Raw genomic sequence first — 27,988 nt, forward strand, 5'->3', positions numbered from 1 at the left:
GATGCCTGGGACACCTACAGCCTCAGCACCCCCACCTCTGCCCAGCCCCCGAGACACCCCGACAAGTGACGTGCAAACATTACTCTCATCAACATCCTCACATTTACGTAAAGTAAATTCAGCACATCTCCTTGCGGAGGAGCAAAGAGAGCAATGGCCACTGAAGAGCACCACCAGGGGAAGGAAACCAAATTTCAATACACAGAGAGCAAGACCGTGCTCGCTACAAAAGCCACCCCTGGGCTATCACACAAGTTCAGCCTTTGTAGGAGGCAAAATCCCACCTGGGGAACCCCACAGCCCCCAGTGGGCTTTGGGGATGGCCGGTCCTGCTGCACCCAAGGGCCTACCTTCACCCTGACGGTCTGGTCCGACACGCTGCTCATCATGTCGCTGATGGATCGGAACAGCTGCAGCAGGGACTCCATGAAGTCCGCCTCTCCTTTGTCTTCATAGAGTCTACAAAGGAGCACACGACACTCGATGGGGCCTCGCAGACGGGGCCTCGCCTCTATTTGCTCCTGGATCAAGAGCCACGGAAGGTGCCGCTGCAGTGGTAAGTCAGAACGTGAGGGAAAATCCTCCACGTCCAGGGGACACGGGAGGCAGCTCAGAAATGGGGTTCATCTGGACCACGCGGCTAGGAAGCTATGTCCTCCCGCTGAAGAAGCTGGTTTTGAACCATACCATTTACTGCTTGTTTTCATTGTAACATAATAACGTTTTATAAATCTGCAAAACGGAAATGTGTAGAAAGGGACAGAAGGAGAGAAAGAGGAAAGAAAGACCAGAGGAAGGAGGAACAGGGAAATTCAGCTTTAATGCTACCCCGCGGAGATCACACCATTTATTTTGGTGTACTTCCTGCCAGTGTTTTTTTAAACCCACAATGTCACATAATTAACATAAATTTAATTTCCTGAATTTAACACGATCTTGTAACCATTTGAAAATGATATTATAATAGTAAATTCAAAATTACCTTATTTCAGAGTAATGACACTATACAGATTCATCCATCATAGAATTGCTGGGAAAATTGTCAAGAGGTAGAGCATAATCAATAAATGGATAATAAGGAAGTTGCACATTGGTTACATGTATACAAATATATGTTGCTAATTATAAGTAAGTTTCACATATAAATTATTTATTAGCAGTTACTTCAAGTCGCTGTGTTACTAAAAAGCAATGCATTTGCATTTTAAAATGTTGCAACGCAGATGTTTTCTTAATATAGACTAGTTTTCTGCCTAAAGTATACTATACCTGAAAACTTGTGTACCATGGAAAATTTTGCAAACTAAGTGATAATTAATTGCCCTAGAGGTAATCTTATATTTAAATGAGTTCCACTATAGCAACAAATTCTGTCTAAAACGGGAAATTGCAACCTAGTGTATCTGTTTTATAAAGGATTTTATTCAATAGGAATTTGTTTAAAAGATGCATAGCAAACAATCAAAAGTATCGAGTCATGAACTCCTGCTTGCAGGGAACAGGAAGCAACAGAGCAACATTTTACAGACCGGTGCAAACACTTGGGGAGGCTGCAAACGTGCAGTCATTCTCCTCAGGACATCTGCCAATTCCTAGAGCTGCGTGGGGTAGGAGACTGCTCTGTAGAGTGGGGTTTCTATCAGTCTCCAAAGATAATGAATGATAACAAATTAGAAAATGCCAAGGAGATGGGTCCCAGGTGACACAGCAGACTCTCCACTGAAAACCCTGGAGAACCAAGAGCAAACCAAATGTAGATGGAGGCTTACGAAGGCTACACACAGCCTTGACAGAGAGAAAGGTCAGTCCCACTGTCTCTGCCTAGAAGGGGAAAGGATGAATCATCTCTGAAAGAAGAGCACATCATTTGGAGCTACATTTAAATAAAAATTAACTAAACATAGAAAAGAACAGACTCCACATGGCCAAATCAAAAGAAAAAAAAGGACGACAACAGAAACAGAAGGACAGGTGGTCAAAATATTGCAGCTAGCTAGCAAGAATATCAACATAAGTATAATTATTATATTTTAAAATGGGAAAAATGGAGAAAATAAGAAGATGGAAATATGAAAAATAAAGAGATGGAGAAAACAGAGATGGGAAAGTATAGTAGAGAAATAAATCTACAGAAAAGAATCAAATGAAAATTTTAAAACTAAAAACTATAATATCTAAAATTAAGAATTCATTATATGGATTAATTGAGATTAGACTGAGTAAAAGGTAGAATTAGTGAAGTGGAAGATGATCAACATGAAAATAAGTAAACATGGAGAAAGAAAATAGAGAAAAGCGTGTTAGAGATATGTAGGGTATAATAAAGAGGTCTAATACACATGTAATTGAAGTTCCAGAAGAAAATGAGAGACACAATGTGACAAATACGATACTAAAATAGATAATGACCATGAATTTGCCAAAACAAATAGCGAAATCAATCCAAAGTTCAAGAAGCCCTGAAAATCCAATGTAGGATAAATAAAAAGCAAAAGCATTCCTATACAATCAGAGTAAAACTGCTCATAACCACAGAAACAACAAAATGTAAAAGCAGCTAGAGGAAAAACAAGCAAACAAAAAAAACACACTGTCACCTTCAAAGATGTAACAAGAAGTCTAAAAGCTGACTTCTCACCAGAAATGATGGAAAACAAAAGAGAAGAGAATAGTATCTGAAAGGACTAACTGCCAAACTAGAATCCTACATTAACTAAAAATATCCTTTAAAAACAATGAGGAAATAAATAATTTTCATACAAACAAAACCTGCAGCAGACTTCCATTAAAAGAAATTCTACAAGGAGTTTTTTGGGGGCAGAAGGAAACTTATCCCATAAAGAAACATGAAATTGAAAGAAAAATGAAAAAAAAAAATAATAAATATAAAACTTATTGAATTAATACTAACTGTACAAAATAACAACAGTCATGTCTTACGAGGCATAAAACATAGGTATCTTGAAATGCATAACAATAATAATAAAAAAAGGAGATTTCATGTGGAGATAGAGTGTTCTATTTCAGCCACATCTAGGGTTATCAGGGGAGTGACAATAGTAATCATTTTAATTATTCTGTAAGAATTCAAACACACATGTTGTCACATGTAGGATAATCAATAAAAAAACAGTAGAAGAACGTGTCACTAACATGTTGAAAGAGGAGAAAATGAGACAATAAAAAGAAAATCAGGCTTGGTACAAAAGAACACAAAGAAGGAGTAAAAGGAGAACATAATATAGATGGGTAAAAGAAAATGAACAGAAAGACAGTAGGTATAAACCCATCACATATAAACAAACTATATCCTCAGTTAAAAGGATTTTCAGACTGGATGAAATAAAGATACAACTATGTGTTACGTGCAAGAGACAGACCTTAAATATAAGGATACAGAAAGGTTAAAAGCAAAAAAGAGAAGAGATATTCCATGCAAATATTAACCAAAAGATAAAGGGAAAGTTTTCATCTCGATTAAAAGGGTACAGGCATCCCTCTGAGACACCGTAGGTTCAGTTTCCAGACCACCACAATAAAATGAGTATGGCAATAAAGAGAGTCAAATTAATTTTCTGGTTTCCCAGTACATATGAAAAATATGTTTACACTATAGTGCAGTCTATTAAATGTGTGACAGCATTATATCCTAAAAAAAAAAAGTACATACCTTAATTTAAAAAACTTTATTGCTAAAAAATGTTAACAGTCATCTGGGGTTTTAGCCATTGATAATCACTGATCACAGAGCACCGTAACAAATACAATAATAAGGGAAAAGTTTGAAATATTGCAAGAATTACCTAAACACGACACAGAGATATGAAGTGAGCAAATGCTTTCGGAAAAATGGCATCAATAGGCTTGCCTGACCCTGGGTTGCCACAAACTGATTTATAAAAACCACAGTATATGCAAAGTGGCAATAAAACAAACAGCAATAAAGTGAGTTATGTCTGTAAATCCACAAGAGAGAGATCACAATTCCAAATGTGTATGCCCCCAATAACAGTTTTAAAATCTGTAAGGTATAAGTAATGAGTCTATGATATCTAAATTTCTACCAAGAATCCCTCAAAGATGTAAATTTACTTATTAGTTTCTCTGCTGCCAATCAACATATTTAAAACACAGAAATGGTTAATAATTTACAGCATTCCTACTGATGCATCTTTCTGTAATGAAAGGGAGGCCTCTGGAGTCTCACCTCTTGGTTTTTTCAAATAAGTTTGACCCACCTTCACGTGGAGGAAGGGGTGAGGAAAGAACTCAGAGGGCTATCAGTAAATAAATAGATGAGTAAGACCTAGTTATCATTCCTTGCTCTATTTACACATTATAAGTATTCATTATCAGGGAATGGCAAGATTGTTGTCTATTAGCTACATTCTATTTTTGTGACCCAGGAAATGATAGCAGAATGACAGATCTGCAACAACTTATTCATGATCAATAACTAATTATGCACAAAGCTAATGCCAGATGACAGGCAAAGCTTCCATAAAGCACCGGGAAGACAGAAGAAGAACACAGCACTAACTAGCTTTAGTAATTTGCTTCAGAAGGTCTGAAGCAGGATGTGTCTGTTTTCTGGCTTTCCACTTAATGTGATCCACCCACACAGAAAACACAGACAAACAAAAACCAGCGGAGAAGTGCCCCTGGCTGTCAGGAATCTTTCTGTGGGTTCTGAACCAAATGTCTTTGCGCCAGAGTTTTAAAATTGCTGTTCTCACTTCAAAACAAAATGAGCCTTCTAAACAAAACAGAAAGTATGGATTTGCATAGTGAGAAAGACAGTGGGATAAGCTTCCATATCTTCATCTCCAACGATTCACCTCTTTGTTCTTTGGAAGAAAAATGACTGTCAATTATACGGGAGTTTTACAAAGCTACTACATTACCTGAAAACAGAGCAGACCATTTTGAAAGAAGAAGAAAAATAAAGAACCTCTAACGTTTATTCCAACTGCAAAGAGAAAAACACTCTTGTCAATTCCAGCTGTGACCACAATTTCTTTCTCCCAAGCTAATAAGTGGGGTGCAGGTAAGAAAATGGGAACACTTGTTTGCTTTCTCCCCCAGCTCTGCAAACACCACACAAGAGAGCTGCTCGGGACTTGTTATGGAACAAACACTCACGACACCTGTGTAGGACACAGGACTGCTTTCTCTTTCAGCAGCCTATACGAAACGGGAATATTATTTCATCTAAAATTCATGCCTTTGATAATCACAGATGAAAAGCTACTGAAATGTAGCTGGTGGGATCATGGGGAGTAGGGGTGAGCAGAACAAGACCCTACTCAAGTCTTTAGCCCTGTGGTCCATGATTTGAAGGCCATGATTTTTTCCTTCCCACAGAATCTGAGTTCTCAGTAGTTTTAGAGTACAGATTTAAATTTAAGAAATATTATCTTATCTACATAATGTGGATGCAACTGTGTTCTAAGTTTTGAAGGGAACATATGTTCCTCTCTGCTCTCAGGAATCATAGAAGGCAGCCAAGATACACATTTAGGAAGCAATTAAGAAAAAAATAAGGTCAATAAACTACTAAAGTCTGGGATACAGTCAGGGCTCCAAAGCTCATTAAGTACTTAGGGGAGGGGGAAGCAAGCGACAAGGGAGGAAGGGCGGGAGGGAAGGACCTCGTCATCAAAATCTCCGTGTTTGCGACAGTATTCGGCTGAGGTCAGGAATGCCCAGACAAGGGCCTTAGAAGCCTTAGGAAGCCTCCCTGCCTTCTGGCAACTGCTGTTACTCGCCTTGTGACCTCTTTGCACTTTTGTCCTGGACTGTGTCAGCTCTTGACAAACAAGTTATCCCAGCAAAGAGACCCCTCTTGTGATCATGCCATGGCTCTCACTGGGGCCACTCCGGAACAAAGGCAGGCAGCAGGATCAAGGTCTGTGCCAACACCATGCTACCCAGCGCCAAAACAAAGGCATTCTTAAGAACGCCAAACATAAAGCATTCCCCTGGGTCACAGGCAAGGATCTGCTGAGCTTCTGCACAGCACAGAAGACCAGACCACATCTTTGGGTCACATAGGGCTCCAGTGATTTCAGAGACTGACCCCCAAACTAACAGCGAGAAAAGCTCTCAGGGGCCTAATTAAGTAGGACTTCGGAACCCAGAGTAATAAGCTAGGGGCGTTCTGAGCTGTCAGGCAAGAGAAATTCGGGTTAAAAGCACACGGGGGCGCCTGGGTGGCTCAGTTGGTTAAGCGACTGCCTTCGGCTCAGGTCATGATCCTGGAGTCCCTGGATCGAGTCCCGCATCGGGCTCCCTGCTTGGCAGGCAGTCTGCTTCTCCCTCTGACCCTAACCCCTCTCATGTGCTCTCTCTCATTCTCTCTCTCTCAAATAAATAAATAAAATCTTTAAAAAAAAAAAAAAAGCACAAGGAAGAGAATGCTAATCACCTGTCCGATATATATTTTTCCCTGACTCCTTTACTGTAAGAACTCTGATTTTGTTTAAAGCATCAATAAGCCCATCTAAAAGTCCTTACCAACCTCCCTTGCATCTCAGGTGGTCATGTGACATAGTTCTGAGATGACACTATAGGGATTGGGAAAGCTCTTCAAAAGGAGAGTAACTGGAAGGCTATTTACACCACACCTTTCCCCCTCTGCTGCTTGGAATGCAGTCCGATGCCAGGAAGGGGCCATAAGACACAGAGACGGACCATAAGGATGATGGAGCAGAAGGGCAATAGGAGCCAAGGACATAGGGAAACCAGGGACCAAGTGCATAAACTCCGGAATCTTCCTCTGGGCACCATGTTACATACACGGGTGGGGAGAGGTGAAGCTCATCTCATTAAGCCATGTTAAGCCAGGCTTTTCTATAACAGCAGTCAATCATGTTCCTAACCTCTATGAGACTGATCAAATTCAACATTTATGGGGTGCCTGGGTGGCTCAGTCGCTAAGCATCTGCCTTCACCTCAGATCATGATCCCAGGATCCTGGGATCAAGCCCCACATTGGGCTCCCTGCTCAGCCGGAAGCCTGCTTCTCGATCTTCCACTCCCCCTGCTTGTGTTCCCTCTCTCGCTGTGTCTCTCTCTGTCAAATAAATAAATAAAATACCTTAAAAAAAAAAAAAATTCAACATTTATGGACCACGGTTCTAAGATATCATGTCATTTGTATTTAGAGATTGAAAGAGATTAAGAGAAAGAAATAACTTCGCCACTGGTCCACTTGGATGACCCCAATCTTTTCTAGCTGCATTATTTTGTAAAAGATTATAGCATTTACTATAATAACAAAAACACAGATTATCAATGCATGTTTCTTTTGATTCCTAATCTCTGAATGAGAAGGAAAGTCAGCAGTGTGCTCAAGAAGGAAATGAGCATCATCCAACTCCTGACTCAATGTCATATTGATTATAAATTGTACAAGATTAAGATTCTTTCAAACAAAACATGACAAAATCTATACATATCACCCGACTATGCTGTTCTTTCGAGTTCATGCTCTCACCTTAGTGTAGATTTTGTTTTAGAGTAATTAATGATTTAAAATTCGTGGGGAAATACACAAAAGCTAGATAGAGGGTGCCAAGAAGTTCATTTTATAGAATTAATTTTATTGGAAAAAAAATAAAATCCAGGAAAACAAAACCTACTTTACTTTGTCATCTTTCACAACTGACAGTGGGAAAATCATCAATGGCTTTGACCCTTAAGAAAAGAGAAAGCTCAGGGGTGCCTGGGTGGCTCAGTCAGTTAAGTGTCTTTGGCTCAGGTCATGATTCCAGGGTCCTGGGATGGAGCTCTGGGTCAGGCTCCCTGCTCAGCGGGGAGTCTGCTTCTCCCTCTCCCTCTGCTCCTCCCTACTGCCCCTGCTTGTTCTCTCCCCCTTTCTCTCTCTCTGTGAAATAAATAAAATCTTAAAGAAAAAAAAAAAGAGAAAGCTCAGTCTACAGGAAGCTTCATGCCTACCCATAATTAGCAAAATAAAAGAGGATGCCTTCAATGCCTTACTCAAGGATGACCGCATGATGACCTCAAGCTGTTGTATCTTCATACAATCAAATGGCAGCGTAGACTTGTCTACATCATATCAACTCCACAGAGAACACAAGTGCAATAATCCTTAACCAATAACATAGGGACTGTAGCTATTCATCACCACTGTAACCAAGGTGGGTCCTACCCTGTGTAGGACTTTTCCAGATCTACACAGTCAATAACTTGCTCCTCTGGCTTTATTTGCACCATGGTGTGCACAAGATTGGATTCTGAATACCCTCCCTTTTTCCTGGGCCCTTCTGGAGAAAGCTACCTCAGGACAACAAAGATAAAATGAAGAGGCACAGCGAGGGACTGATTCAGGTCTACACTGGTTCAATGACCAGTTTCCATGCATAAGTTTCAAGAGCACTGTGCTGTTAAAAGGTGGTGTGTGTCCTCTAAGTGAAAGGGAGGTCAGTTTGTGAAACTCCATCTCTGTGTGTAGAACTCATGACAAGAACATCAACCTTGAATGATCAACATGAACCAACATCACTCACAGTAGGTCACCCAAAGCAGCTGTCCTTCCGAAGAAACAAGCAGTGAGAGTCCACATCAACACTCACCACTCAACCTGTCCTGCTTCCACATCTCTTCGTGCACAGTTACATGCTGTGGGCCTCCTGAAAGGCCTGACTTTAGCCCTGCTCTTAATCACAGGTACCTGGACAAACATTAATGTTCTCTAGAAAATAAGGAAGTCATCAGCACCCCAATCCATTTTAAAGCTCAAAAACAACGCATAAATTCCTCCAGAGAGGATGAAAAAGAAGTCACCGAGCTAAACAACGAAGTGTCCATTCACCTGGCAATTCCGCACGTGAGAGTATCTCTCTAGAAACAAAATATTATTCTGGTTGAAGGAAAGAAAGGGAGGAAGCCCCACAGTCTTCCCAAGGGAGGCAATTTAACTTGGTTTTGGCCTTTTGTTATTGTTGCTTGTTTTAATTGTTTGCTTTTTCTGTAGGAAGATACACTGAAATGAACTTCAGAACCCTTGTATACACCCTGCACTACCTCTGATGAATGTGAACTACTTTCAACAGTCAGTGTTTTACTCACATGCACACATTCCAGACTTGAGAACAGGACTTGCTGCTCAAACTTGAGCTTGCATTTCATAGACCGGGAAGCAGTTACCCTAAGAGAGGGCAACCCCAACATGGGATGGCTATCTATTACTGTCCTGTCATACCAGAAAGCAAGGCAAGGAAGGAAAAGAAGAGAGGAAGGGAAGGATGGAGGGAAATAGACAAGGAAAAAGGAAGGAAGTAAAAGATCTCCTAAAATCCCCTAGAAGGGCCGGCACAGGCGACACTTACTGATTGAAAAGGATCCTGGAGCGCACAATGAACTTGAAGATGTACTCCAAAGCCTTCATGGCTTTGTACAGCTGATCGTTTATTCCTGGCTTCTCGGCATTGTCCACGTAGTTCCTTAAAACTTTTGTCAGCTTCCTATTCACAATGGAATCACAAATTAATTAATCAGTTCAGAAGGCTACAGCATCTCAATTCTTAACTGGGACAGAGATACACAAGTGCCTTTTTGTTATTTTGGTTCACACTTGTCAGTAGATGCGTATTTATAAAATATATTCAAAACAGATTAAAAGTGAGCCATAAATAACACTCAGGAGTGAGATCTGAACATTGAAAAAGTGCTTTTCTAAGTTTTACGTTTTTCTAAGCATTTAAATGTATTATATAATTTAACCTTCACAATAACACAGTAAGACAAGTATTATTTTGGGGTATAATAATAATAATTGGGTATAAGAGCAGCTATATTATCCCTAATTTACAAGTGAAGAAGCCCAGGGTTAGACAGATAAACTAGCTTTCCCAACACTAAATAACATTGAAGGGATTTTCTTCATAGCCGTATCCATGTTTGCAATGCTTTTCTTTTTCCAACATCGAGCTGCCTCTATCATTTTCCCATGATAGAGGCAGCAGTGACAATAATCAATTTTTAATTCTGCCCAAACTTCTACATTTTTCTACTGTTACTGGCCCATGAACTAATAATCACTGTTCACTGTTCATAAGGCTGACCCACAAGCAATGCTTCCAAATCATAAAAGAACAGCTAAATTAACTTCGGTATAGTTTCTGGCTCTAGTGTCTTGGGCTGCACTGTAATTCTCCAAAAACTAGCCACATATGTGCAGCCCGTATGACAACCACCGACAAGATTACCCCAGCAACCAAAATTCTCTGATCCCCAACGCTTCGTGTCATCAACAAGAACTCTCTGTGGCTTTTTAAATATTCATTATACTCATAAAAATAACCTGTTAGGGCACTGCCAACATTTCCAGCTAAGTTGTGAGCCCGTCCACAACAGACTGTTAGTGGAGACTATTATAAGACACCCATAAGAGCACCTGTAACGGGCATGAAGGATGACCTCAGAACAGTCCTGAGTGCAACCCCGCTCCTGATAAATCACAACAAAGAGCTTCCTGGGTGACGAAGTGGATGTGAAGTCATTTCTAACACTCATCAGGTTGCAGAACCCTAGCAAAGAAGGCTGACACTCTCAGAGGAGCATCCCTGCAGGGTGTTGGGAAGAAGGGGGCCAGAGAGGTCCTCTCCCCACAGGCTCCCTGGGCTCCCACACGTCTTCTGATAGTTCTCAAGGCACGGGAGAACATCTAAAGTCCTGCCATACAACCTGTTTCACCTGATTTAACTTATTTTCTCAAGCTTACTGACCAGACACCTTTTCTTATTAAACCCATGGATATCCCAAGAAATATATATTCCATTGAGCACATCTTAGGAATTTTCCCAATGTATTCATCAAAAATAAATAAATAGATAGATGATAGATAGATAGATAGATAGATAGATAGATAGATAGATAGATGATAGAAAGAAAGGAATGATCTGCGAAGAGAATGACCCAGAACCAGAAAGTAAATGAGGAAGTCCAAAGACCCATATCCACATGAGCCAGACCACCTGTACCGGCAGAAAGATCAAGTCCCTGGCCCTGGCTGAGAGGGAGACCGAATGGAGCATCAGTTAAGTAGAGGCAAGACCTGAGTCAGCTCCAGGAAAAGTAGCTCTGTGGACAGAAAGGAGCCTGCCCCTGCTGGTTTTCTGGAAGAACAGTCCCCGAAGCTGATGCCCCCGCCCTTCTCGCCTGGACCAGTGCCAGTCGCTCTGCTGGGGCTCCAGCATCCGGACCACCTGTGCGGGGTGCCGGAACACTGGCAGGTAACAGCTACAGCCCAGGCACCTTCCAGTTCTTCTCTTAAGAGTTCTTTGTGGAGAAAGGCTGAAGATCTCAACATTATCCAAGGAAAGAGGTAAAGAAGCTCTCTGGGAGAGAGTCTAACCTACATCCGTGCCTGCCGAGGCTTCTAAGGGGCAGCGGCCGGGAGACCCTCCGTGATGATCCTTACTACCGGAGCGTCCTCTGGCCCAGAGACCGCGGGAGCACTCCATTAACACAGAGACAACCTTCCACGATTTGGTTAGAGCTGTGTGAATCAGAATCATCTCTTTTGGTATTTCAAGGCTTAAATACTCAGATTCACACTGCCAAGGAAGGACCTAGGGTTGCACTTTATCAAAACATGATAAGGTTATTTTCCAAAACGAATCTCCTTTCCTGCAGATTACAGGGGCTGAACGGGAGGATACGGATTCTCAGCTCAGTCCCACCCTATCTGAAAGATGAAGCAGTACTCTTTGTTTCTTCCATTCAGTAACTTGCCAGAGACTCCCCAACTTTCACTTTACCACCTATGACAAAGACACAGAGAGAGCGGTGCCAACAGAAGGTCTGGAAGACAGCATGGCAAGCTTACTCACTGTGCGGATTCTCTGGAATTCCAATACAAAAGCTCATCTGAGAAGAGCAGTGTGGCGGCATTTCAATAAAGACACAGACATGTGGCATGTGACTCGGAGGGAGATCACGCCACGTGAGGAGCCGCTTACAGGCCACTCCGGGAAACCCTGCCCGGTCTCCATAGCAAGATGGCGCCAATGATCTGAAGGGAACTGTCCAAAGTGCAGTCACACTGGACGCTTCCATGAAGAGAACAAATCGCTTTAAACACTTATTAGCAAGCACAAAAAGGACTTGTCACAGCTTGTTCTGTGTGCGTGAGGACGTGGCAGCTCTCTGCCCACTCAGCCACGTGAGGCAGACGTGAGAGAGCCTGGGACAGGATGACCAACGTCACACAGAAAGGTAGCGTCAGACCTCTGACCTTGAGTTCGTGGCCGCGTACGGGCAAGGAAACAGATTCTGAATACAGTCAAGGCACATCTGAGCTCTGACTCAAGCTACTGGCACTAAAGAGAACCACTTCTAGTGATTCTAAGGGGAGGGATGTTCTTAAAGAAATTATTTACATCTTTTTTTACTGCAACTCACCCACAATTCAAAGTTGGAATAAATGCCAATAAACCCCACTGTGACAGAGGCAGAGTAACTCATCCTAATCATTCTAATAATAATGAAACCTAACAACTGCTTCGTGCTTTCTAAGTGCCAAGGATTCCTTCAAATACTTAACATGTAATAGCTCATTAAAATTTTCAAGAAACCCTAAGACCGTGCCTGTTTATTGAGGAGAAGGCTGAGGCCCAGAGAGATTAAGAGACTTGAACTTGTAAGCGACAGAGCTGTAGGTGAAGCCGGGTTTCTGGACGCTGCTGGTCAACACCAGGCGAGCCACCTTGCAGGCCTGGAAATCCCACATTTGCTCTGGCTGCTGACAGATGCCCGGGGGACAGGTACAGGGTTGCGGGGGCAGGTCAAGAGCAACTGGGTGGGCAGTTAGAATCCAAGTTAGTTATGGCTGAAGCGTCTAGAACAAAAAGGAAGGCCCTCTTTAAAGAGCAAAAAGAGACACTAAGAGGTACAAAACTGAATTTTATTCACACCAAACAACCAATAATCTCAAACCAGGAACACACCCATTTATTCATTCACCAAAAGCTGGTTGGGAAGCTGCAGTGAGGCGTATATCAGTTCCACTGAGCAGAAACTAAAAATTTCAAAGACAAATGGAAGGTATGGAGGAGAACAAGAATTTATCCAAGAATGTTATGATAATTTATCACGTATCTTCTTTCAACAAGATTTCTAGGTCTGTTAAGAGGGAAACAACAATAAAAATTATCCCAGTGAATTCAGAGCTGGGGGCGGGAGGCACACACACAACCACAGACGAAAGCGTATGGAAAAGGCGCTTAGTGACAAACCTACAAAAGAAGTACTGGTTTTTAAACAACAAAAATGAACTTACGTGTAGGCTAAAGTTGCACTAAAGTGTTTCTTAATGTAGGTTTCCAGAACAGGATTAAAATGCTGAAATTTTCTGTCAGCAATCAGTCCAATGATAAATACCTGTTCAATTAATCAATATTTTCATTAGTAAAATAATGCAAGCCTCGTCTAAATCATCTGCACTGCAGTGGGAGTCCGTGAACTAGAACATCTTCTGACGTTCCCTCCTCTTACCCCGGAAATGACTTTGGCCTAACTACAGTGTCCCAGTGAAAACCACTCTCTGCCTCGCAACCCATCCGCTTTGATCGGATTTACAATGGAAAACACTTCCAAGGTGACGGGGAGGGACCCCCTCCCCCAGCTTCAAAGGCTGCAGCATGAAAAGCTCCTCAACACCTGAGCAGATGTAAAGTAGGGGCCTCTTACCAGAGCATCAAACACTAACGTATCAAACGTCTCGCTCTCGGAATTCTCCATCATGATGTTGAAGAGGGCATCCAAGGTGTCCTGGAGGAACTAGAGTCACACAAAATGTCAGCAGACAAAGTAAACTCACCTCACTTTCCCCCAACCTAGAATAACTACCATCTTCGGCCATACCCCAAAGACCCACCTTTCCCAAATGTCACCAATGAAGCCATACACTACCGGGACTTTTCCCAGCCATTAGATGCACAAGACAAAAACTGAGATGAGTGAACTCAGAACAAAGACATGGCACCCTAAGCCAAGCAGAGGAGGACTGGTAACAGGGAAATGTTCTTTGGTCCCCCCTCCGTAAGATTCCTCCAACCCTTTTCCTGGTCTTTACCAGTCTGGTGACAAAGAGCTCAACAGCAGCTCTCGGAAGCCTGGATCTGCCTAATCCCAAACCCTGAGTGTAGGACCTGAGCTAGGGAGTGGGCAGAAGCCGCACAGGGATGAACGTCCAGCTCAGTATAATGAAGGACCTATCACAGACCCAGATGCCCACAGATGGAAGAGCTGTGTGACTCTGAAACTGGGGCACCCAGCAGAACGCCAGGAAGCACGTTTTATTCAAGAGGAATTTAGAAATAGCCTACTGTAATTCACCAAAGAAGTATGAGAGCACAGAATGACAAACCATCATGAATTAATTAAGGAAAGAAAAAATTAGGAGACTCCAAAGTTATGTCACACTAGAAATTGGCTTCCGATCCTATCTCCATCTTCCCCCAGAAGAAGTGTAAGACAGACCAAGAAAGACTATCTTGGAGGTAATGAGTTCCCGGTCTGTGGAGGAGTTCAAGAATAGGCAGAAGGCAACATGAAAGAATACTGGACATAAAAGAGAATAAAGTATAGATACGTCATCATGAGTCATCAGGGACATGCAAATAGAAACCACAGTGAGATATGACCTACAGCCACTGAGAAAGCTCTCATCAAGACACAAGCAGTACGGTGAGTGTGGGCAAGGATGCAGGGGAACTGAGCCCTTCCACATCAGTGGTGGAGAAGTAAAATAGTACGATGGTTTTGAAAACAGTGTGACAAATCCTCAAAGGGTTAAACGTTATGTTTGCCCCATGGGCAACCATTCGTAGGTATGTATCCAAATGAACGGAAAACACATGTCCACACAAAAACTTGTACACAATTATTCACGACAGCTTTACTCATAAATGTCAAAATGTGGCGAACACCCAAATGTCCACCAGCTGACAAATGGGAGAACAAATCCATACACTGGAATATTTATTATTTAGCCATAGAAAGGAATGAAGTTCTGATACATGGCACACTATGCTCTGGAGGCATTATAACACTAACTGAAAGACGCCAGGCACGAAAGGCTACAGACTGTCTAATTTAATTTATATAAAATAATCCAGAACAGTCAAATCCACAGAGACAGAAAGTAGATTATGGTTGCAGGGACAGTAGGGAGTAACTGCGGACAGATTACAGGGTTATTTTTTCTCGTGATGGAAATGTTCTGGAATCAGACAGTGGAGATGGCTACATCAACTCTTGAATATACGGCCACCACGGAACAGCGCAAATGAAGAGTGCATTTTAGGGTGTGTGAATTATATCTCAATGAAGCTGTTATGCAGAACCAAAGAACAGGTGAGAAGGTGCCATGGCCAGGGTGTCAAAGGGACATTCTTCCTGGAAGGTTTAGCCCATGCACACAACACACAGAACCAGAGGGGCCCTCAGGTCCCCACAGACGGTCTCAAGTGGTTAGCGCACTCAGCCTGAGGAACCAAACCACTGGGACCTGCTCCCAAAACCAGCGCTCGCCCCACTGCTCCCCCCTTGTGCTATGAAAGTTTTCAACAGCCCCAAACCCAAAGCCACAGATCTCCCTCAGGAAGGGGAACGTACTCCCAAACCTAGTTAGGGATCTGAGACCCACCGGTGCATAAAACCCTCATTATGTTCTTTTTTTTCCCTCCAGTTTTATTTATTTAAGCAATCTCTACACCCAACGTAGGGCTTGAACTCATGACCCCAACATTGAGAGTCACATGCTCTTCTGACCAAGCCAGCCAGGCGCCCCAAACCCTCATTCTACTCTGCCACCCACTCACCACCTATTTTATGCCAGAGAAGTGTCACATACAAGCAGCAGGGGAATGAAACCCCCCTCCCCCCATTCTGGTCTGGACATCAAGGGCTTCCTCAAGCCCACAATTATTGGGGGCCCACACCATCTTGTTACTTTTGTATTATTTCCCATCATTTTCAGTTTGTAAACATCTTTGCAGAGGTCAAACCCTTACGCCATCTGCTAACTGCCGGATGTTACTGCCAATGGGCTCACCAGGTGCCAAGCCCTGGCTCATCTCGGTTCACACAGAGTCCCTACAGTAGGACTACCCATCTCAGCCAGACAGATGACATAATCAGTAGCCCAGAAATATGGCAGAGAGAGTGGGAGCCGCCCACATCTGGCTGTCAAGACTCGGAGGCACAGGGATACCAGCATCCTCAAGGAGGTCCCACACACAGAGCCACAAACATGCTCCTTTTGACACCTGCCCTCTCTCGAAGACTATCCACTGGAAGCCCAAAATAATCACTATTTTCATTTTCCACCAAAATGGGCAACTGTATCTTTTACTAAATAAGCCAATACTGTTCTTAATCCATCAAGTCATGTCATCACTCTCCTACCAGTTATAAATATACATAAGGGTGGGAGGGGGCCTTGAATGAATGGAGTAAGCTCAGTCTATGGTGTCCTCAGAGTAAAAGGAGCCCCATGCAGGCCAGGAATCCCTCCAGCCCTGGCTCCCATTAACAGCCGTGTGGCCTCAGACAAGTCCATTCACCTCTCTAGGCCTACAGGGTACACAAGATGAGCCAGCAATGGACGGACAGGTCATTCAGACCTGCTGGTACCAGTGCACACGGGAAGGAGGGGGTGGTGAAAACCATTTCCAGGGCTGAACAACAGGGCTTGGTAATAGATAGGTAAGGGGAGTGAAGGACAGCAATAAGACAAGATGGTTCCAGATCTTCTCCTTAACGTGTAACAATAGGCCAACAGAAATACAGCTAATTCCTGATGTGATACAGGGATTTAAAAATGAAAAAGGACAAAAATCTCATTAACTGTGTATCTTCTAAAATTACGTTAACTTATTCACCCAGTTTCCATCTGAATCAGGAAGTTACAGAACCCAGGGAAGTTTAAAATGCAATTAACATTGTTCAAGCCAGAGGTAGCAGACAAGAACCTAAAAAGATGATTAAAATTAGAAGATTAGCAAGGATATGTTTGAATGGTTATACAATGAATTCCAGAAAGTGGTGCAACCAAATTAATTTATACTGAAGTTAACCACATTGCTCCTTAATTAAGGCCATTTTAAGTAATTAATTTTTACAGAGATAAGGCAGTCTCCTTCTGCAATCATCTCTCATGGAGGGCGAAGGACTGAGCCAGGGACAGACAGACCTGGACACCGCGCTCACAGAACACCACGAGTGTGGACCAGCTTATTGTCTGCAGGCCAAGTGGGGCCTCCTGAAAACGGAAACAAGTTTCCTTATATAAAAGGAAAAGTCGGGACGTCTAGGTGGCACAGCTGGATGAGTGTCTGACTCTTGGTTTCAGCTCAGGTCATGATCTCAGGGTCATGGGATCGAGCCCCGCATCAGGCTCCATGCTCAGCACAGAGTCGGCTTGAGATTCTCTGTCCCTGTCCTTCTGCCCCTCCCACTCGTGCTCACTCTCTCTCTCTCTCTCTAAAATAAATAAATAAATCTTAAAAAAAAAAAAAAGGAAACGTCATTGGAGCCAATGAGAGGCAAGAATGGCCTAATATCAGAAGCAACGATTCCCTAATGAAGAATTACAGAACTGAGGTGCTCCAAGGGATCTCGCATCACCCCGGTCTCACTGTCCTACCCTGCAGGTAACAATTCAAGAGGGTACCTGACACTTCTCCAGAGCCTGCTCTATGTAAGGCTAAGAAATAAGTCCAAGATCACATGGGGAAAAAAATGGCCAAACAGGACTCCCAGGGCTGTGAGCCTCGTGCCACACCACCCATCTCTCCAGGTCAATCACAGAAGTTCTAGGTGAATCATGAGCCAGGACTAATAATAATGCGTATGGTAATAATGCTGATAAGATGATAACAGGACCGAACGCTGGCGACCCCATGTGCCAGATCCAGGCCCATGAACCTCCAAACAACCCTACGAGAAGGCATTACTGCTGTCTCCTTTTTACAGCAAGAGAAAGTAGGCCTGGAAGAGGTTATTTCACCTTTGTCCATCCCACAGTGAGGACCCACTAGAAGAGGAGCCAGAACCCAAGACTGGGTTGATCCCAGAGCCCAACCCCGGGAAGCCAGAGCGCCCTCCCAACCGGAATCCAAGCCGAGTCTGTCCACTTCCAGGTGCACGTCCACATCCGTTCGAGGGATTATAACCAGAGGCCCACGCTGCCGTGGAGGCAGTGCCTAGATCCGTTCACACGTGGAAGAAAAGCAGAGCAAGCACCCCCGGGTGTGTGTTACCTTCACCACCTCGCCGCCGTCCACCTTCATCAGCTGTCTCAAGTTCTGCTGCAGCAGGTTGGTGTTGGAACGCCACTTCAAGAGCCCCAGCAGGTCCACTGAAAACACAGAACCAGCTTCAGCTCTTCCCGGCAACAGCTTTGTCTCCCTTCCTCAGGAGCAGCTGAGGGTCTCGACGTAATTTTGAAACAGAAAAATCAACCCTATTTGGAAACATTTGCCTGCTCCATACTTCATTTCTTTCTAGAACATACTGGATACCTAGTATGGCTGAATTCATTATTTCCAACTACATTTCCCATGAAATGATTTCCACATTGAAGTTTCTTAAAAATGTGTTCGGGGGGCACCTGAGTGGCTTGGGCGGTTGGGTGTCCAACTCTTGATTTCAGCTCAGGCCATGAACTCAGGCTCCATGCTCAGTGGGGAGCCTGCTTGAGATTCTTTCTCTCCCTCCCTCTGCCCCTCCCCCCACTCATGTGTCTCCTCTTTCTCGCTCTCAAATAAATAAATAAATCTTTTTAACAAATGTATTCAGGAGCTTAAGGAAAAAGGGCTGGCCTCTCCCATCTGCAAGAAGGTAGACTCAGCCCAGCAGAGGGTCTGGAAGAAGGCTGCTCACCCACAAAGTGCTTCCCTGAAATCTACCAAGTGGATTTTTCCTTCTTGAGAACATGGCTTTTTTTTTTTTTTTAAATTAAATAACTAAAATAAGAAATGTACCTTCAGGTACAGAAACTGCAAGGTCACAGGGAGCCTGAACCACAGGGCGACTGCTGACCTCACCCTGGCCTGGCCTTCCAGGGCTGTTCATTTCTATGGCTGAATTTTTGTTTTGTTTTCTAACAGAAAAAACACAGGCTGAATGGATGGATTTTTACAGACTAAATGCGGAAGCCGAGGTCCAGAAATGATTTTGTTTAAGGCAGCAAGATGTTCTTGAAGACATGAAGACAGAATCCAAAGCATTTCTAGGAAAGAACATGTGCCTACACAATCTTCACTTGAAGTTATATTAATATCCCATTACGTGAAAAAAAAACACAATTAGCAAAGTGCATCCAATTTACCGTTTATGCTCACTGGGAACAAACTTCAGCTACACAAAGTACCTCCATTAAAAAAACAAAAACAACAACAACAACAAAATCCTAGTTAATATTGAAAAGAAAAATATAATTTTGGCAATAGGTAGCATTTCAGGGAACACGAAACACCTACTAAGGACTAAACCACACAAAAGGCATTATTCATGCGATGAGCACCAAAACACTTGTTCTCACTTATTTGTCCTTAGCCCCCAAGTGGAGCTGACAAGGGGACCCGTGGAAACAGAGAGGACAGGAGCTGAAACACCCTGTAAGAGGCTCAAACACCCGCCAGGCCACGCCGCCACCACATGACCTTGGGCAAGGAACCTCAACTCAGTTTACCTATCTGAACGATGAGTACGATGTTGCCAAATTATAGGGCTGGTGCCAGAGTTAAAGGGTGTGACATGCAGAAAGTGCTCGGCAAGATACCCAGACAAGAGCAGCCGTCCATCAACAAGATGATCAAGAAGTGAAAATTTTAACCATTCATGGGGAAAGTTAAAATGTTTTCATTTCTCAATGAAAATTAACTTATCTTCTTCCTTTCTAAAGGAAGGTGAAGTAATGACAAAGGCCACATCCTGCCTGGACCTGCTCTTGGCCCCAGGGTTAAGGGAGATTTCCATCTCACTAGAGTTGTTTTTTTGTTTTGTTTTGTTTTATTAATGGCAACTAGTTAATAATCTGGAATCCACGCAAAGTTAGTGGCACTTTAGGTATGAGGGAGGCTGAGGCTGACCTCTGTAAGGTAAATCTGAGAAAACGTACAACTGGCAAATGAACAGTAGAAGAAAACCTCTGAGGAGGGGGTGTGTTTTAAGAAAACAGAGTTTGACCAGCGCCCCGGCTACCCGGGTCAGACCGGCGCTCCCCGACACAGTCCTCATTCCGGGGAGCCCATGGTCATTCTGTGTTTTGTGACTTCTCTCTAATTACCTAGGAAGCTAATTGAGGAGAGGAATCACATCCTATACTTATCATTTTATCCCCCATAGCATCCAGTAATGCTGAGAACAGAGATGTTTAATACAAACCTCAATGAATAATTCAGCCACTGCTTTTCCCTAAGTAATGGAACTTCACAGAACAAATCACAGACGCAGAAAAATGACTCCTGGAATGAGAATCTGGGACTCAATGCTCAGATGCCAAGTGGGGCAGCTCCATCTCGCAATACCACCTGCCACACCGCCATCCCAAGAAGAGGAATCCTTGGCTGGTGTGCAATGAAAGCCAAAAGATGTCCCCTTGATTCTCGGTGAGCAGCATCACCCTGGAATTTCCTTGTTGCCGGGCAACAGCTGCTACAAAGAGTAGGGCGCTCATTCCCTCAGTTCCAGGGAGGGAATCACCCTGTGACTGATGACAGCCAAGGAGCTGGGAGGTGCGAGGGGTCGACATCACACCCCTGGGAAATTGCTGCTACTTAATACCTTGGGAGATTTCTGGTTCACAGTCCCCTTCTACAACATCCGTGGGTTAAGAAAGATTCTGTGGGTGGGCCTCCCAACCTAACTGCTCTTCCGAACATTGTTTTGATGGGGAAAATATATTCAAGTTCCAAATAACAACTTCCAAACATACTTCTGGAGCATGACCCATGCATAAGATGGGTGGCTTCCTACGTAGAGGAAACGGCAATACACAGCACCTCTCATTTGCCCGGCGCGTAATGAAAAGCTAAGTGCCACACGTATGGGGTAGCGACTTACCGGTGAGGCTGCCGTTGCCCTGAGTTCACTGAGGCCCTGGACGGTGTAGCCGTCAGATTAGGGAACTAGGAGGACCATATCCAGAGAGTAACATTTGACCTGTGGGGCACCCTTTCCATAACACAGTCCCAAACCGGCACCTGATTTGCTGACCACATGCTCCCTGGGCACGAAAGTTGCACGCTCCCGATGCATTCTGCAGCCCTCCATCACGCTTGCACAGAACCCGATACCCAGGTAAGGATTTGCATTTGCTTACGGAGATGACTGCACACCACCAGCTAGGAGAATTCAAAATGCTTCGGGCAAACCGTGATGATGAAGATGACATTAGAGAGACGTGTCCAAATGGCCTTCCCGCATTTGAGGGACACGCTCCGCCACACAGCTGACTCAAGAGAAGCGGTGAGGAAGCACACTCCGTCCAGGCCGGCAGAACGGAGGGGAGACGGCAGGCACGGAGAGTGGGAACACCCAGCCCGCTCTCCACTCCAATGCCATGGCTTCCTGATGATGGGGTCCCTTTGTCCCGCATTTACCCTATTGGAGTCCAAACAATGACTCTCCCTCGGGCAAATCCGAGACTACTGCCAAGATTTACGACAATCCCCAGAGACACAATTCAAGATACCAACAAACATTAATAATCAAAATCCATATTGGGTGGTGAAGAGGAAAAATTGGATTTTCAAGTTGAGTTTCAAGAGAGGATCAAGTCTCTCTGCACGGCCGTGCCACGGCCACATTTGGGGGATGCAATCTGTAGATGTAGGAAGTGTGCACAGGGGCCTCTGCTGCCCCAGACAGCACGCAGTGAGTAAGACGGGCCCCGGGCCGCACGGCCACGTGGCTGGTCTGCAAGCAGCGGTAATGAGGCAGCCCAGCGGGCCCAGCACAGGACGCCAGGCACCCCCTGACACCACACTTCTGTGTGCTTCCATCGGCCAGGGAACTAGAAATGTCATCCAAACCAACGTTTAAAAGTAAAGATAACTGGTAATTATCTCCGTGAGTAGCTGTGAGATGGGAAGGCACACACACAGAGCGGATATCTCGGATCCTCCAGTGTGTGTAACCCCCAGACCCTCACGAAGCCCTCTGAGGCAGACATCACATCTGCATGTGTGCAGAGATGAGGAAAGTCAGGCTCGGTTTCACAGGCCCTCACTCAAGGTCACTTCCAGGGTGAGCACAGGGCAAGGGCTCCATACCGTCTTTGGTCTGACTCCAAATCCCGTGTTTTCCCTTAGGCCATGCTACCTTCCTTTGGCCAAAAACCTTTGAAAGCAAACCCAATGGTTTATCTCTCTTTAAGGTTAATGCTTAGACCAAAATTGTAGTGAATTTTCAAGTGCAGTGGATGCCACGCCCCCTTCTGGTCCAAGGACATCCATGCTGGCCAGAACCAGCACACAGAGGACGCGCGGAGTGGAGAGCGGGCTGGGAGCACGAAAAGGACGGGCCAGAGGGAGGAAAACTGTGGGGTGAACACAGGGCCATCACCACACTCACCGTTCTGGGTAAGTTTGGTGGAGCACACGAGAGTTGAGATCTGGAAGGAGTCTTTGCTGATGGTGCAGCTCCCAAGACTCTGCATGCTCCTGCCGGTGGCCGAGTGGGCCTTTTCTTCTAACTCTGCTTTCGTGGAGGGCAGGCTCAAGTACGTGGCAGCATCCTCCAGCTTCTTCGCCTCCGCCTGTGGGTTGAATTACGAGCACGTCGGAAGCGAGTCACAATCAACGACATCTAATTCTTTTCAATCCCTTGCTATTCTTAATCCTTTTAACCATCATGATATTTGCTCTTTATCATTTGTGAAACCGTTTAACGATTTCCCTTATTCGTGTAGATTCATTCACGTTAACATTTATTACACATCATCTTCTCTCATTAGGAACAGCAAAAGGGCTGGTCATCTGAAACGTGCATTCGGATAACTAAGTGTACCTAGAGAGCAGCCTTGTCACAAAGACGGGAAACGTCAGCTCAGGCGAGGAGTCAAAGAGAGGAGTAAAGCGGTCCCTGCCAGCAATAGGACACTAAGCAAGCAGTATACCTTATAGACGATGAGATCGTGCTCCCCGTCCCTCAGCGTGGTCCCATCGTATCTCATCAGCTTTACAAAGGCTAGTGCAAATATTTTCTCAGATTTGTCCTTGGCTGCAAGAGAAATCAATCATCCTCAACTGCCGTCATGGCAATATCACGTAAAAAACTACAAGGGCTACCTTTACGAAAACGTAACAAAACTGCATTGAATTAAATAGAAAGAAATGGAAAAAATGGGAGTGTCCACTAGGAGGAAGACTCCTCTTAACGGGACCAGTGGTGTTCAAATTAACCTGTAAATTCCAAATAATTCCAATCAGAATCTCACGGAAGAGTTTCCTCATGGAACATGAAAACAGATTCCCAAGGTCCAGAGCAGAAGAAGGATGCTGGAGAGCATGGGGGGTGGGGGGGGGGGGGTCCTGCAAACCTAGAAACCAGCAGTGACCGGGCGGTGACCACAAAGACCACAGTGCGGCTTAATATCGGGGACACAGAGTGCATGCACATACAGGGTCTGGAAACACAAGGCGAAGGGCAGTGCAGTAGGGACAGGCCATTCCCTGAGAAAAATGGCTAACAATATGGAAAAGCAGAATAGATTCCTACCTCATGGCATCCACTAGTATAAATTCAGGTGGAATGAACACACGAATGTGAAATTTTGTTCTCTGGCAAGAAAGCGCCTCCCCCAGATGTGGGGGGGACTCAGTACCTCCGTTCATTCAAGTTTCGGCTGACAGATCACCTGCTCCGAGGTGACCAGACCATCTAACACAGCAAATTATAACCTGGTCACACTCTCTCCCCTCCCCTGATGCGTTTTTCTTCATAACTGCTGTGGACTGAATTGTGTCCCCCACCTAGTCTGGGGCTGGAACCCTAACCCTCCCCATGTGACTACAGTGAAGATGCAGCCTGTAGGAAGGGGCTTGAGGGTAGTGAGGTCCTAAGGGGGGAGTGCTGATCCCACAGAACTAGTGCCTTTCGGAAAAGGAGAAAGAGACAGCAAAGCTCTCCTCCGCTGTGAGTTCACAACCTGGACGAGCATCCCCACCAGACACCGGGGCGCCGGCGCCCTGCTCTCAGACTCCAGCCTCCAGAACCGTGAGAAGATACATTTCTGTTGTTCAAGCCCCCCCAGTCTATTGTGTTACAGCTGCCCGAGCAAACCGAGAGGACAGTCCTGATCCCCGCCAGGTCACCAGGCGAGCGAGCGAGCGTGCGTGCACGTGAACCGCGCTCTTTCCCCAGTGCCTGCACAGTGCCTGCCATCTATTAGGTACTCGGTAAACGTTTGTTCTAGCTGGGGAGACGCCAACTAACCGGTTCTCTCGCTTGGTGACAGGGACGTGTGAGGTGGGGAATGGTGGGAACAGGGACGAGTGGCTGGATGTTTGGACAAGGTCTCTGAGAAGATGGGAGAACATGGGAGCCCGTGCGTGAACCTTCCCAGAAAAGACATGGCCAAAGGCAGAGTCCCTGAGTGGGCCCAGGCTTGGCCCCTTGGGGACAGAGAGCCAGAGGGCTGGTGAGCAGTGGGTGGTGAGCGGGCCAGGGGCCAGCGCAGGAGGGAGATAAGGAGTCTCCACTGAAGAAGTAGATTCTGCATGGATTCCGCAAGATGCAACTAAGTACAGCGTGGAAACACTGAGTTTCAGAGCTATAATCTTTAAAATTATATATCCCACATTCTCTTTTTAGAGATGAAAAGAGAGGAAGGAGCGCCTGGGTGGCTCAGTTGGTTGAGCCTCTGCCTTCGGCTCAGGTCATGATCCCTGGGTCCTGGGATCGAGTCCCATGTCGGGCTCCCTGCACAGCGGGAAGTCTGCTTCTCCCTCTTACTCTCCCTCCGTGCTGTCCCTCTCCCTCTCTCTCTCTCAAATAATAAAATCTTAAAAAAGAGAGATAGAGATGAAAAGCTAGAGGTCAAGGAAGGAAGGAGCACATCCACCCACCTTGAGTCAGGGGCTCAAAAATATTTACCCTGAGTCACCACCACTGCACAAGATAATGCATCTCGTTAATCTTTGCAGTCCTGGTGTCCATCAGGACCTAGCACACAGTAGGTACTCAATAAATGCCAGCTAATTGGAAAGATGAAGGAATGATCGACCAACCACAATAAAGGGAGGGATGAAGGCAAAAAAATACGTATCCTAGGAATCAAAATAATAGTAACAACTTTGTAAAAGGGCATAGAAAATATAAACTACCATAATGTTCAGGTGAGAAAGAACAAATCCTTCTAAGTTTGAGCTGTGTGATGTGAAAAAAATACAGACCTGGCTCCACGAAAGCAGCCGTGGTTCAAAAGGACACATGAGCATCCCCGGCCGTCAGCACACGGCTTCCCCTGATCCTACTATTAAGTAGCACAAAATAACATCGTGTACCTTTTATTAACGCCCTATACCTTTACCTCGAGGCCACGGGCTGCAGTTATTATGGCTCATTAGCAGCCACTGGGAGTAGACAACAATCTTACAGGATGCCGAGGGCACATGAGGCAGGGCGGCCCCACCCAGCCAGGCCCCCCACGAGCCTGGGAAACTGGCCCCTGGCCGGCTGGACCGGGAGCCACAAGGCCGCTCAAGTTCAGGTGAAACAGGAGCGGATGCATCTGGAATGGCTAACGAGTTGCTGGAGCGTCTATCACATCAGCACCAAACTTCGAACCCCCCGGGATGGATCCCAGCCTGCGAAATCCCATCACTTGTTCCCTATGCTCACCTCCCTTTATAGGAAAAGCAGCTCATTGCAGGGGGCCGGGGGGGACGGGCAATGTGGCCTCACTTCCTCCTGTTTCGGACCCTGCGTGTCCGCGTTCAGGGAGGCTGAGGAGGCCCCAGGGGATGCGGTCACTCCCACAGCAGACGGCTCAGGACTGCGTCAGCCCCACACTCCTGTGCTCCACACGGCTGCAAAACCGCACACGCCACGGCCAGGGAGCCTCATTAACTATGCAAATGTGTGGTGGTGTGTCGGGTGACAGCATCTTGTCTGTAATGAGTACTTAAAACTGACTAGAAAAACAAGGATTTTGAAAATTAAAATGCTACAGAAGATATCCCTCTGCCCTAATGTAATTTATTAACCAGAGAGAACAAGCTCGCTGTAAAGGGCAAGCGTGCCTTTGAGACAAGTCTTCTGTGGATTCCAGAACTCTGTCCTTGCCCTCCAGGGCTCCCACCTTCTTCCCTGCGGCCCGCTCCCACGCCGGGCCATTCCACTCGTGCAGGCTGCCTGGCCCACCACTCCCTGTATGGTTTGGCCAAGGAAAGACATGCCCGAGTGTGCCCCATCCATGCACCCTGTTCTGTTCACCCCACACCTCTGCCTACTATTCCACGATCCTCCCAGGTTGACTCCACACCTCAACTCAAACTGAAGTTTGGAAAGAGAACCTTCTCTGTGAGATGTAGACAGCAGGTACTAAATTAAGACCAGAGAATGGAAGTGGCCTCACCACGCCCCCAAGGTGTGGGGGTGGGACACTCAAGCACACAGACTAGGTTTGAACCCGAGCCCCCCCACTGACTAGCTGGGTGACCTTAGGGGACTGAGGTGGGGTCTGGGAGCCTCAGCTTCCTCCACCATAATGTGCGGAGCAATGACCACAGCGACAGTACATGGGGGTGTTGTGGGTGAGGGTGGATCCAAATGGCACAGTAAGAGCACATGAATGTTAGCTAACATTTATGAGCCGCTGTTCTTACCCCAAAGTTCTGGCCATCGAGGAGTGCCATGCACAATCAGCAAACCCCGGCCCAGCGCCTGGTGGTCTGGCTCTGGCCATCAGGCAAGTCTGCAGTGGTTGGGGACTGCTTCCCACGCTGCCCAGCCCTCATGACCCCGCTTCTCCCACTCTCCCTGAACGCCGACCCCTCGTTAGCTAGGGCCCTGCTCTGCTAAGACAACAGGATGGGACGGGTGGTGGAATGATGCTGCAGATCCACCTGCCCCCCACACACACCTGCTTGCCACGAAGGACCCCATGCTATCTCGATCCCTTGGTTCTTTCGCCCCTGTGGCCTCACCACCCCCCCAAGCTGTGCTGATATGCGTGCTCTCCATGCACCAGCACTGCGGACCACAAGAACACGCCTCCCCAATGCTTCTCAACAACAGTGGGGTCCTGGCTCCTCGCTGGCCCCACAGTGGGGTCTACCTTCCCCGGCTTCAAGCCTTTGCACATGTACTCGCTCTCCTGCACCCCCTACCTCTGTAGGTGCCACACCTTGGAAAGGGCCCAGGTCAGGCAGGCCCCCTTCCAGAAATAGCACGAAGGATGGCTTCTGAGGAGCCCCTCCCCTATGCCAGGCATCGTGCCATGGGTTCGGCAGCCTCCATCCCGCTTGGTCAAGACCCCCGGGCATTTATCCTCCAGATGAAGTATCTGTGAGGACACAGAGAGCCAGAGCAGAGGACCTCCACCCAAGTGGCCCCCACGGGGTTGTCTGTGACAAACACAGCCTTCCAGACCACCCTTTCCCTCAAAGCGACAGCACACACAATGTAGCCATTATTTTTCCAAATCTTAGCTCTCTGCCCTGTAGGTACAGACCATGAAGGGCAGGGAGACATATAGCTGCCTGTCGTGAGGTCTTAGTGTTTAGCATAGGGCTACGTCCTTAGCAGACGTTAATGAACATGACAAGACGAACTCCAGTCATCAATAAAGAACTCCTCTGGAAGGACAGGGACCCAAACCCCAGTTCTTCCCTCCCAGCTTCTCAACATCAGTCACTACACCAACATCTCCTCTCAGCCTGAAGCCAGACACCGGGGGCCGCCCACAAACACAAAACGGGTCTCGAGGGTTTCCATTCCAATGCAA

At 45.7% G+C, this 27,988-nt stretch overlaps 1 protein-coding gene across 6 annotated transcripts in view; it reads right to left on the minus strand.

Moving 5' to 3' along the window:
• The window catches only part of DOCK1 (dedicator of cytokinesis 1), a 490,705-nt gene that overhangs the window by 355,334 nt on the left and 107,383 nt on the right, over positions 1-27,988 (minus strand). For all 6 annotated transcript variants that reach the window (XM_078076968.1, XM_078076967.1, XM_078076970.1 and 3 more), the window contains exons 17-23: positions 23,156-23,259; positions 22,612-22,795; positions 18,294-18,391; positions 13,717-13,806; positions 13,307-13,407; positions 9,354-9,488; positions 351-459 (exon numbers count right to left, since the gene is read on the minus strand). In XM_078076968.1, coding sequence (XP_077933094.1) covers positions 351-459; positions 9,354-9,488; positions 13,307-13,407; positions 13,717-13,806; positions 18,294-18,391; positions 22,612-22,795; positions 23,156-23,259 — 821 coding nt within the window. The remainder of the gene's footprint in view (positions 1-350; positions 460-9,353; positions 9,489-13,306; positions 13,408-13,716; positions 13,807-18,293; positions 18,392-22,611; positions 22,796-23,155; positions 23,260-27,988) is intronic.

Source organism: Halichoerus grypus, chromosome 7, assembly GCF_964656455.1.
Source record: "Halichoerus grypus chromosome 7, mHalGry1.hap1.1, whole genome shotgun sequence".
In the NCBI taxonomy this organism is placed as follows: domain Eukaryota; kingdom Metazoa; phylum Chordata; class Mammalia; order Carnivora; family Phocidae; genus Halichoerus; species Halichoerus grypus.